Here is a 13,752-nt window from a genome sequence, read left to right as displayed (position 1 = left end):
CTAAGAATTCAAGTCTTACGTGCATGTCAGCAAAGAATTCCATTTCTGAACCTGAGGATATGATTCATATTGAGAGGGCAACTGTTTCAATTTTAATTATAAAATTCTAAAAATGTGTTTTTAATATTAATGTTCTTGTCAATGAATATTTTCATGTACCTGAATAAAAAATGCTGACCATCTTTTTTCTTTCTCATTTAACTTCACTAAGGAAAAACATAGTTTTTTCCACTTTACTTTTGTAGAAGATATTTTATACCCAGAATAGGTGTATTATACCAAAATGTGTGAAAATATTAATAACTGAATTTGCATAATGTAAGCTGGAAAGATACCAATCCACATACACATTATTAAATATAAGATTGCTGCCAGGCTATATCCTAGCAAAAGTGGTAAGGTTTCCTTGGCCTTCAGGTTAAACAGATCACATATTTAGATACCGTATCATCAGAGACACAAAATGGGCACAAAAAAAGAGAAAGAATTAAGTTAGCATTTTTGGAATACTAGCTATGGAAAAATATACATTTCCATGGCTATGTGCTCTCCAAATGATAAACCTGCCATGATTCTGTTTCAGAAAACCTGATTTTTGCTCCATATATAAAAGGCTCAGATTAAAAAGAAAGGAAAGGGAAAATCAAAATTTAATTCTATACGTCAGGCATTGCTATGGGAATCATAAGTTGCAATATACTCATGGAACTTTTGAAAGCAAAACTGAGAACAAAACACGTAGTGCTTGAATCTCTCTCTCTCTTGGGATCTTGATATCTCAATATTTGATTTGCAAACAAAAATATCCAAACCCACTTTTGTGTCAGAATAGAGATAGATCAGCTCAGAAAATGTCAGTAGGGATCTCACATGTCATTGGCAAATCCAGTAACACTCTCCAGCCATACATTTGAGGAAGTGGTTTCAAATCAATGAAAGCTCATGCTGAAATAAATCCATTGCACTTAAAGGAGCTGCTAGGTTTCTTTTCTTCCAGCATTTCTTCTTTTATACAGCATAAGACACCCTCATGATCTTTTCTAGCATTCTGTGCAAGCCATGCCACTATTTATCTGCTGGCTGTTTCAAAAGAAATTTGGAAATCTTTCCATTTATGCCAACATAAGAACTCTAATTGGCAAAGGAAATTATATTTTTAACAATAAAAGCAAAAAGAAATGTACATTAATGCATTGCTTATGCTTATCATTTCTAATGCATTGCAGTAGTTTACAAGCTTTGGCCTTCCCAGGTGGCTTTTCTCTTTAAATGCATTTCTTAAAATTTTCACAATTGTAACCAGGTGTTTTTGGACTTCAGCTCCGACAGTTCCTAACAGCTGGTAAGATGACTGGGATTTATGCGAGGTGAAGTTCCGAAACAGCTGGAGGACCGAAGGCTGGAAACCACTGTGCATTTGTTGTTTTAAACTAAAATTACTAAAAAAGTGACTCCATAGTATAATGAGAGCTTATTCTCTGAAAGTTAAAAATATAATACATACGATAATGCAAAATTATAATCATTATTCAATAATGTAATATTATTGTGAAAACCAAGTTGAAAAATATTAATAAATTCAGAATAACATTAATTTCAATGAATTGTTTTCAAGTTATACTTTAAAAATGTCAGAATAGTCTCTCCAGGGGAAAGTATGGAGTGCAATTCGGAAGTAGTCTATTGAGTCATCCGATCAAACATTCTTTTTCAATTATTATCAAAGCTGAGTTCAAATACTGTATATATCATAACTTGCCAAAATCAATAAATTAAAATGGAAAAAAGTACATACCTGAAAATCTGTTCAATATCTTCTGCTCTGATTTCTTTAATAATATCCTGACTGATATCAGAGTCACTTGGTTCTGATAATGTAGGGGAAGTAGGGCACTGTGCATGTCCATAATAGCCTATCAAAATCCCCAAAATAAATAAACTTACAGCAGTGCAAAATGGCTTAAATATCCGGCAAAAGTTACAGCGATTGCTCTTTGGTGGAGTCCTTGCATAATGGGACACATAATCTGGATCCTCCTGCAGTCTTTGGAACCTTCCTTTGGGAGATGCTGATGGCTGAATAGGCTCCAGGTCAATGTCTGTGTTTTGAGTTTCTTCTACTGGCTCATGGACTCTCCCATCCATCCTGAAATGGTCAAAGCCAGGTTCCTCCAATTCCTTTTCCATGTCCCATTCCAGCTCAAGGGAAGTGGCTTGTAAGTCATCATTATCTAGGTATTGTGATCTCTGATCTCCACTGACTTTGTGATAGGTCATTTTTTTACCTGTTGAGAGGGAACAAAAAGTCAGCAAAAAGGTATGTACAGGAGGTTCTCCACTTTCCAAGGGGTAAGAGGCACAGAATCCTCATGAAAGGGGAAAAACCATGAATTTGAAAAATATTGTATTTTTTTTTACATCAGAGAACATCTCAAGGTTTTCTAGGGCTACTCTTGGTCAATATTCATGGGAAGTAGACCATAGAATCACCCTAGCAGATTGAGAGATTGCTAGAGAAATGCTCTCCTTAGGAATTTCTAGGCCCTCCAGCATAATTCTATAGTCAACGTCTGACAGAAATTGGTCATATCATAGAATCATAGAATAATAGAGTTGGAAGAGACCACATGGGCCATCCAGTCTAACCCCCTGCCACACAGGGAAAACACAATCAAAGTACCCTCGACAGATGGTCACCCAGCCTCTGTTTAAAAGCCTCCAAGGAAGAAGGATAATCATCCTGGAAGACCTGGAGATTCCTAGAGAGAACATATTAGTTAAATTCAAAAACAGTCAAATTGCAAAAGTTAAGCCCACAAATGTGGATGGCCAAAGTCGCTGCTTATCTGAACAATTAATTTAAACAGTATCTAGTGCCAAATGTGTTACAATACAACTCCTATATTCCTCAGATAGTATGTCCAAAGGCAAAAGTTAATGCGGATTACATAAATAGAAATTGGGTGTTCTAGATCTGTTATCAATCAACTTTAAAATCCTGGTAGGATGGATATTTGCCATAGAATGTTATCTGTTCCCTTCCCTTAATAAGTTTGCAAAATTATATTAAAAAAAAAACACTCCACTCATCATTCCACCAAACTTTCTTCAGAAAAAAATGTTCCTGGGGATGACATTATATTATCATCTAGCCATATTGCCAGGAATATATCCAACAGGGAGATTAAAGTTGAGATTTTGCTACATCAGGCCATGATCTTTTACCAAACCTAGGAAGTCTGTGAATTCCTCACTAGTTATTGCAGGGCAAAATAGAGATGTCCAGAAAAAGAACTGCCCAACATTTGTGAAGGTATCCCATTTCATTAGCAATTCCTTCTTCTATAAGAAGCTGTTTAAAGAGTTATTTTAAAGCCCGGAAAGCTTTGCATGCTATAGACATATTGGTTTTCAGCCCTTAAATTTTTCCCTTAAATACATTTTCTTATTTGAATCCAGGGGGGAAAAATCACGGAATAGTGGCCCTGGTTTGCAATCATGGAGGGTTCATGAAGTTGTGTTGTCTTAGGATTTACAGGTATTTATTTCTGTGTAGATTTGCTTTTTATCTTTTTCATAGTCATAGTACTTTTATTCTATTTTTTAAGAGTAAAAAATCCATTTTATCAAGCCATCTACCAAAGGAAAGAAATGCTGGGTAATGGCAGAAAATTCAGGGTGACATTCCATGCCCTTTAATGCTTCAATAAAAGCCTTCCATCTGGATATAATGTTCAATTCTTCACCTGCAGATAAATGCACAGCCCTTCAATGACTTATTAACTTACTTTGAATTTATCCTGCCAATCTGTTTTGATCTGTTTTCTGTGCAGTCCCCCCTCCCACTTTTTCCTTTTTGCCTTTCATCTCTCTCCCATTTTAAATGAATCAAAATCACTGCCTGGTTGGTATTCTTAGCAAAATGGTTTCCTTAATGGCAAAGTATAATGGTGGCAGTTTCAGGCATATTTCTATCTCAACATGTGCGCCCTCAAAGTAGAACTCTGACCTCTAATCTAAACATTCAAAGTCAATTCTCTACAAATCATTTCTAAACTGACTGCAGGGAAGAGACTTCGTTTTCATTCATACTTCGACAATAGACATTCCATCATATAAGCAGTGGCAATTTAACGCTTTTCAAACAGCGGACAGAACCATCAATTAGAATGAAATGCAGATACAGATATTAACTCACAATGTGACGACTATCTGATTGACACTCACATCCTGGCCTCCTCCCTTTCCTTGTTACACATTAATAAATTTTCTTTATCTCAGATCCTTCTTCCAGATAGTGGTTTCTAGGTCACATATTGGATGAACCTACTTATATGCAGCAGCACAGAGAGGGAGGGGAGCAATCATATGTGAAAGTGGGGAGGGGATGACAAAACACACCAAAATACAGATACAGCCCACTGCATGCTAACCAAAATAAAAAGGGCCTCACTCAGAGCTGTGTCTGATTTGCAGATCCAAAAATCCTTACAAAGGTATAAATAAACATAATAAGCACAATAATAAAGGCCTAATCATAGAATCATAGAATCATAGCTTGATCATTTGGAGGTCCTCACCTCCTGATACTGCCCTCAGAAAACATCACTTGCTCACTTTTCCCACTGTCACAGCTCATATAATGGTCCTAGAAATGTTTGGATCATTTGGGGTCATCGAGAGTTAAAGAAAATCGTTACAAAATTGTTCACCATTGTTACGACCAACATTTATTTAGTTTCCTTTCAAATTTGTCTACAGTTATGTCTTGGTTGACTTTTAAGGAGGATGGCTTAGGAATTTCTGTTATCTTATTGACTTCCTTTTACTTCCTTCCATATTCCTACTGGTATATTAACTGGGTAAGACCTTTCCATTTCATCCTGACACTATTTTTTAGCAAAGCACATTGACAATTCTGGACACTGTTACAATTTTGCACATATTAGTTATAATTGAGATGGGGCTACTGCAGGAAGCTCCAATAGAGCAACACTTATAGACTGTCTGAAAATTGAAAAGGCCACTGCACAGCTAAAGCCCAATCCTATGGAGATATATATATATATATATATATATATATATATATATATATATATATAGATATAGATATAGATAGATAGATAGATAGATGGCATCAGGGCAGCGGACAAAACTACAGGCCCCCCAACCTCGAAATTTGACAATACAACCTATCATCCACGGTTCTTGGTTGATACAACAAAAAGAAAAGTTACAAGGCTAAGTTCCACCCACTTGGTCTCCTAGCAACCTACTCAGCCCAGGGGACAGGCACAAGAGTTTGGAGAGACCCCTAAGGGTCATCCAGCCCAACCCTTTCTACTATGCAGCAGGACACAATCCAAGCATTCACAACACATGGACAACGTATAAATACTATACAGTACTACACAGGGACATAGACCCCCTCTTTCCTCACCACTTTCACAGTACACAAACAACCAAATGCATACTAAACATAAAGACAACCATACAACAGACATTCAATACCACCACTACCTCAACCATTTCTCACCAACACCACCAGACAACGCCACAGCAATGCGTGGCCGGGCACAGCTAGTGTATATAAAGAGCAAGTTTCTAAGCCAAGTTCAAATTATTGGTTTTTGAAGATGGGTTCTGGAAATGCTGGTCACTACACTTGGACTAAGCCAGACTGGCCTGTAGAGCCTTTTGATTCAGTCTGTGTTCTCTCCTCAGTCTACACTGTTTCCTTCTTCTCTTCCCTACCACACCTTCTTACCTGAATCTCTTAGTTCATTTCCACCCTTTTGCTACTCCTTCATAGGCATGCTTTCTTTTTCTATTCCGATATCTTAGCTGATCTTTTTCCTTACAAAGATTTCCTCTTGTGCTTTGCTTTCCAGTGCTAAGAAGCCCGAGAAAGCCATGGCACGGATTCAGACAGAAGAAGAGTTTGGTAAATGGCTGGATAGATGGAATTCTCAAATTACCTTTCTCTCCAGAGGACTGGCTGCAGTGTGTATGTGAACATGGATGTATGCAACCAAGGTAAAAAGTGGTAATTCCAGCATATCTACACTGGCCATGGAGGGCCCTTCCAGACAGGCCCTATATCCCATGATCTGATCCCAGGCTTCCTGCTTTAAACCGGGTTATATGAGTCCGCACTGCCAGATAATCTGGGATAATCAGAAAACATGGGATCAGATCCAGGGATATAGAGCCTGTCTGGAAGGGCCCTGAATCCATTATGCTCCAAAGTTCAGCCATGATGCACTAGAAGAACATGGATGAATACAACCACATGCACTTGGCTGAATTTGTGTGATTCTGCAGCATCATTCACATATTCCTGCTGGGCCAGTCCCACATCAGCATTACTGCTGCCACTAAATACTCACCAGCTTGAAAGCTCTGTGAAAAGCCTGATGTGCTATTCTGCCGAGGTCATAAATGGGTGCCCAGACATGTGACCAACAAGGAAGTGTTGCACTCAACTTCTATGTCGATTGAACGGGGGTGGAAATGATGTAGCCTTTGCCCTGGGAACAGCTAATTGGACTGAATTGGACTTAATGCAACTCCAGAGATTGAAGAAAGCACTGGACCTTTCCCTGACATCATTTCAGAGGAATGCCAGGTTAAAACCAAAAAGGCAGATCCTCCATGGAAGTAGCCATATGTTTTCTTGACTGCCAGCATTAGCTTTGGGGTAAGTCTGTCTTTCTTTGCCAGTGTAGACATGGTATCTGACTCTGGTCATGTGAGACAGAGAGGGGAGGTATATGGCCTGGTCATGACTGGAAGTTCATTCCTATTGCAGGGATTCAAACCATTTTAGCTCAAGAGTCACATCTGGTGTTGGTTGAGGCCAACTATGCTCTTGCATATGCAAGCGTGTACACAGATATTACCTATTATTCTGAGTAAATAATGGGCAGTACTTAGTAAAACAAATCACCCTGAAGACCACAGAAACAATTATGGCAACTGCTCCAAAATCACCAAGGAGGTGAGACTTTCACCTTCTCACCTTTCTAGCACCCTTATGGGTACAATTACTTTTACAATAGCATTAGCAACATATTGAGCTATCCCTGAGTAAGGGGAAGTAAAGACTGTTGAGCTGTTGTCACCACAAGCTACAACTATTTTCACTGCCATCCCACATTCTTTATTTTTGAGTGGGATGTGAGGAGGGAAGGGGGGAATTACCTCTTTTCCCCAGCTTCCTTAATGAAGCAGTGCTCTAGTTGATGTCAACCAGAATGCTTAAGATCAGGTAAGTGGTATGTCATGGCTGAAGAAAGCCACAACAAGGGGTGTGTGGGGCACCTTTAGAGTGGCCATGATGGGCAGCATGTTGGGCACCATGATTCATCCAGAGTTTCTCAGGAGGCCTCTGTACTTTTACTTATGTAAAAAAACCACTTAGGTTCTATATGGAAAATAACAATTTAAGGTGTATATGGATCAGTTTTTGAAAACAGTAATGCACAACTAGTTTGTAATCAGAGAATATCCTGTTTACAGGAAACACTGTATTCCCATTGGGATAGCAGAAATTCGACGGGAATTTTAAATCTAAGTGTATAAAAGAAACTGTCTCCCTCATAATCAGATTCCAGTCTCTTTGTGAATCATCACAGGCTGGTATCTTATTCATATGAATAAAGTCTTAACATAATTCCTTCTCTTGCTTGTGAACTGATTTCCATTTCGAGCTATCTTCTGAGCTTGCCAAGTGGGTTCCCTCAGACTCGGGCAGCCTGGACAGTGTGGCTGAGATTTCATCAGGGCTGATCACTGATGGCCAGGTTTCTGCTAACAATAACCCTTAGGTCTCACTGCCTAGAGTTGCTTAAAATTGTGGTATCATTTTGATGAAAATGACAAAGAGATCCAATAGTTAATCAATAAGAAAAGGAAAGCCTTCCAAACAAGGCAGAGTGACACCAACTATGCTACTAAGAAAAAGATTTATGCTAGTGCAAAAGCTGAGGTTCAAAGAAGGGTCAGAGAACTCAAGAACATCTCGTGGACAAAAAAGGCTCAAGAAATCCAACACCTTGCTGATGTCCATGATGCACAATCTTTTGATTCACCATGGAGGGAAGCTCTTCATTGTTACATTCTTGGAAATACAAACACTCCAGCTTTCATAGTGAAGGAGCCCAACAGAAATTCCGTTGATTTTCCTTACAACCATCAAAACTAATTTTTTGTGTGGTGTACACACTACAGTACAAGCAAGCCAAATAGGGAGTGCTCTAAAATGCATATTTTTATAGCACTAGAAGTAAAAAGTCAGCATTCCCTCACAGCTGCCTTCATACCACTCTGCATATAAAACAGAACGCAACTGCAGCATGTCAAATCAAATGGTCGTAAGTGCTGACTCTTAGCAAAAGAAAGAGAGTGAGGTAAGTGAGAGTGAGAGAGAGATGCAAGCATGGGATAGCGGAAGCCAATATATACCAGCAGTGTCCAAGCACTTGCTGTTTATGAGTTTTAAAGGAATATTTTGGCAAGTCGCATGAAGCTAATCAAGAACGTTTAAGTATTTGTCCACATAAGCAGAGCATAAAAATGGAATAAAATTCCATAAATGGTTACTACCCTGGATAAGCAATAACCATTTTCTGTGCTATATATCATGGCTATTTCTCAATCCTTGAAGGATTTCATTTCTTCCTTAACTGGAATGGGTTTCCTTAAGATTGAGATTTCCAATCTTTTATTTATTATTATCATATGGGGAATGTGTATGTTTTTCAGGGGGAAAATCATTTGCACATAGGAAAGGGACCATTGATAGCATCTCTCAGCCATATAACCATATAACTATATAAACACAACCATATAACTCAGAATATCAAGACAGATAATCCACAATATCTGCTTTCAACTGGGTTATCTGAGTCCATACTGACATATAATCCAGTTCAAAGCAGAAAATGTGGGATTTTATACAGCTGTGTGGAAGGGGCCTCAGAGAAATTTCACTTTGAACTTCATTCACAACCATTAGAACAAGTTAAAAAAGAAGAGGAGAAGGTGGGAGGAGAGAAATATTTTAAAAGCAGCTGAAAAAGTGGGATGACAGGACTGATCAGGATTTTTTTCTATATGTTAGTATCTCTTTGGGAAACATATCCAGAGTTAGGAGATGAATGACTGATAATGGCAGCAATGGCAGTAGTTATGCAAGGACCTCAACAATTTTGTGCAATATAGTGTGTCTTCAAGTTGTTTCTGACTAATGTTGATCCTAAAGTTAACTTATCATGGGATTTTATTAGTCCGGGGATGGGTGGTGGGAATTGATTTTGCCTTTTTCTGACTCAATTGTCTAGAGTCGCCCATTAGGTTTCCATGGCCAAGTGGGAATTCAAGCCCTAACCTCCAGTATCCTAGTTCCCATCTACACAGCCATATAATTCAGTCAGTGTAGACTCATATAATGCAGATTAACTGCATTGAGTTACATCATAGGAGTCTATATTATATGAGTTTCAAACTGTATTGTATAGCTGTGATGATGTGGTTTGAGTCCAGTGCTGAACCCATTGTGCTATATTGGTTCTCAGAAATCCTGTTTCTATCTGGTTTTGAACTCTGGGCCTTTTATGTGTCAAACAAACAAGATACTCGCTACACTATTAAAATGGACTAATAAACTTTTCTGAGCTCTAGAACCATGATTAACTAGACATTGGAAAGATGGTGGGGGGAAATGAGATCCCTTAGCTCCCTTTTAGAAAAAAGACTCTCAGGCCTCTTCTGCACGGCCATATAAAATTCAGATCATCTGCTTTCAACTGGATTATATGGCAGTGTAGACTCGTATAATTCAATTCAAAGCACAGCAGATAATGTTGATTATCTGCTTTGATGATCTGGATTTACATGGCAGTGTAGAAGGGCCCTCAAAGAACATGAGTCAGTCCAAACCTATCTCTTCAGAAAATTTTTCAAACTACTCTGGGGTTTTGAAAGAATCAATGCAGAGAAAAAGTAAATCGGTCTCCTATTTTTTTCTTCATTCTTCCAGGTTAAAAAACCTCATTTAACCCATATACCATCTTAAATCTTGACAGCAAAGGAGATAAAAAAGATGCAGTCCAGAACTTCAAGTTTCTGAAACCACATATAGAAGAACAAGATAGCTTTTCTTCTCTTCTTTCCTTCTGATGCTGCATCACAAGCCATTTCAGAAGCTGATGAGATTTTCAAAAGCTGTTTATGAAGTGGCAAGAGAGCATGGGTTACTGTTAAAAATAAAGCTTCTGTCAGAATACATAAACACATATATTTAGAAAGCATTTGGCAAGCGTGGGTTTTCTTCACTTAATTTTGAAACAATCATCGCATATTTTTCTAACAATAGACCAAATCAAGTACTAATCTATTTTTGATTTGCTGAAATACCTGTTTACATTTTAGACTATTAGAGTGTGCCACATTTGGTCACCATTATACAATATATTTCTGAGTGAATACTAAAGCTCAAGTAGATACAGGATGTTGCTATGACAACTGGCAATGGTGGAAACTAAAGTAAGAGTATTTATTTTCACAATGTATGTATACACACATACATAGAAATTTGAATGTATTCATTCATATATATATATATATATATATATATATATATATATATATATATATATGATCTGGGCATTATTTGAATACTGACTAGTGAAAGCTGATGATCATATTTGGATGACCCTATATAGAGAGTAATGCATAGTTGTGAAAGCTGGAAAGTGAAGAAAGTTAAGAGGAAGAGAATAATCTAATTTCAAATGTGATTCTAGGGTAGAGATCTAAATGGGTCCCAGAACCAATCAAGTGTGAACTGTCACTGGAAAAAAATTGATTAAACTGAGACTGTCATGCTTTGGACATACCATGATGCAGCTGGAAAACTACATTGTAGATGAAATAATTTAATAGATTCACAGCCCTGAATTTGAAAGATGGGAGCAGAGCAGTAAATGACTGATTTTGGAGGTATCTAAGTTACATGTATTCTATAAATTGAACCCAAATTGCCACTAAGCAATCATAAAAAGCTATATGTAACTCTTTCATGGATTAATTGAATTTCCATCTTCACCCCTTCTAACTATCCATGTTTTCATCTCAGCTATTCAGTTCAAACACCTTATTTCATTCTGATATATGTGCTGACCATATAGTTTGGCTTTGAAGAACATCTCATGTGGACCCCAGGGAAAAGGGAGAAATAATCAAGAAATCCTGGGCTAAATCCATCCTCCCACTAGCAGTCACAGTGGGATTTTTTGGTGCCATCCCTATGGCTATTGTTTATACTGAACCCTGAATGTTTCACAGGTCTATTTTGAATGTTTAAAAGAGATTAAAATTTCTCAGTTCCACTGCATCCCACCATTCTACCATTGCCATTCTACCACTTGGTCTTGGCTCCAAGGATGTATGTATACCACATTGCAATAGCAGTTTAATACTGAAAACTCAAGTCATTTTATCCCGTTTCACATATATAACAAATGTCTTGATCTCCAAAATCCTCAAGAAACAAAATAAATGCCATGTAAGTCAACAGAAGTTCTCCTAAAAACACAAAACATCATATAATGTGAGGATGTGCCCAATAAGTAACATTTAGGTGATAGTGCACTGATTAACAAGGTTTGGGGTAAAGCCTTTCAGTTTTCTGTTAATTCTATTTGCCAGTAGTATGGACGTAATAAAGATATTCAGTCCATAACTGTGTTTCTGTTACTGGGCTCATCCAATCAGGAAACTGTGCTGATTTTTCTTACAAGACCTCATGTCTCGTTTTAGATTCACCTTGATTGGTCTTTTCTGCTTATATGTTCCATGTCATTTCACATCCCTTCGTATTGCTTCATACTGTTTCTCTGTCCCAACATTATTTAAGAAGCAGTGATGAGAGGTTGGAAGTTTGGAAGAGAAATAAACCTGTGTTGGCATCAATGGATTCCTTCTTCTCCTACTGCACTTTTCCAAGACATAAAAAATCATTTTATTTTTTTTCCTATGGATTTAGCACTCAACTGATAAACTGCAATGAACTGCTGTGCTGAGAAGGACCAAAGCCCCGCTTTCCAAATACTCTGTTCAACATCAAATGCCTCTCTTTCTCTCTCCCTCCAGCACTACCAAACCTTCCAACTGCAACTGTGTGTGATGAGAGAATTCATCTGAACTCAGTGGATGAATAACCCTCTTTTTCCAAATCTTGCTTTTTCCTATTGCCCAAGGATAGCATCATCCCCAGGTGAAACTGAGTAGTGCAAGTAAATAATTTGCAGAGACGGAGACCTCCCCCGGTGCAACAGTAGTATTGCTGAGTCCTACCACTTTAGCCGGAATCAGCATGATGTAGTAGTCTGAATGTTCAATTGCTCTGGAAACCAAGGCTTGAATCCATTCTCAGCCATGGCAACCCACTGTGTAGCCTTGGGCAAGTCACACTCTCTGAGCCTCAGAGGAAGGCAAAGTCAAAACTTGTTCTGAACAAATCTTGCCAATAAAACCCAGTGATAGGTTCACCTTAGGGTCACCATAAGTTGGAGATAACTTGAAGGCACACAACAACAAAATACTTTACCATGAAGTTTTTAGAGAACGTAGGTGTTCTGAGTTGAGAGGAAAAGAGAAGAGAAGAGAAAACAGGGCAGAAACATATTGAAAATAGTGATGGGTAAAATATGAAACAACAACCACCACCATAACATCATCTCAACTCATTTTTCAAACACAGCACTCAGGTAGATATGATTTTTTAATACTCTAGAAATGAGAGGGGGTGCCTCAAAATATTGTGTAATTGTCAAAATGTTGTTAAAATGTAAAATGAAAATAAAACAAAAACAGTAAGTACAACAACAAATGCTGATCTCTTGATATAATTGCCTCTTTTCTTCTCTTTTCCCCTCAACTCAGAACACCTATGTTTAATGAATGAATTATGATGGCTTTAACTTGGTCCGGATTAAGCTTTACGTGCAAGGTTTATGTGGATGAATGGATTAAGTATTTTTATTGTATTGTTTTAAATGTAATTATTGGATTATTCCAAATTGATTCTTTTAATTGTTATGCTTTATTTTTGTACTGTATACCAGCATTGAATTTGCCAGATTATGAGCCGCCCTGAGTCCCTTCGGGTGAGAAGGGTGGCATAGAAATGATGGAAATAAATAAATAAAATTGTTGAAGAAAGACAGTTTAATCACATTTGCCAAGGGAAACATTCTTTTTTATTTTTTTGAAATGATGTCCCCAAGGACCTATCAAAACATATGCTATCTTCCCCAAAGGAATAATCCAGTTAATTCTGTATGCAGTTCTTATGTAACTCACGAATGTCTTTTATGCAAACTCTTATGAGTTTGGAAAGATTTGCGAGGCTACAACAATTTTGCACACATTCAAGGAACATACAGACATGACACGATTGACAGACATTTTCACAGCCTGGTGATCACACTAGTTTAGCCATTTTTTTGGGGGGGGGGGGATTCTGCCTTTGCTCCACATTCTTTTGTAACTGGAGTTGCTACCAAAACCATAATGTCATCATCTCAACTAGAATTTCATCAGGACAGGAGAAAGCAAAAATGGAAATAATGAGGTTGGGGCCATTTTGCCATTCACGATCATGTATTTTCTGTAGAAATGCCCTAAGGCACCATAGAAGATGAGAGTCACATCTGTAATGTGATGTCTAATGTGGTTTCTACCTTC

General features: G+C 37.8%; 1 protein-coding gene across 2 annotated transcripts in view; it reads right to left on the bottom strand.

The window, feature by feature from the left end:
• The window catches only part of naaladl2 (N-acetylated alpha-linked acidic dipeptidase like 2), a 664,743-nt gene that overhangs the window by 434,481 nt on the left and 216,510 nt on the right, over window positions 1-13,752 (bottom strand). For both annotated transcript variants that reach the window (XM_008106012.3, XM_008106011.3), the window contains exon 2: window positions 1,796-2,285. In XM_008106012.3, the coding sequence (XP_008104219.2) occupies window positions 1,796-2,285 (490 nt within the window). The remainder of the gene's footprint in view (window positions 1-1,795; window positions 2,286-13,752) is intronic.

Source organism: Anolis carolinensis, chromosome 3 (assembly GCF_035594765.1).
Source record: "Anolis carolinensis isolate JA03-04 chromosome 3, rAnoCar3.1.pri, whole genome shotgun sequence".
NCBI lineage: Eukaryota > Metazoa > Chordata > Lepidosauria > Squamata > Dactyloidae > Anolis > Anolis carolinensis.
This window is presented reverse-complemented; position numbering and strand designations above follow the sequence as displayed.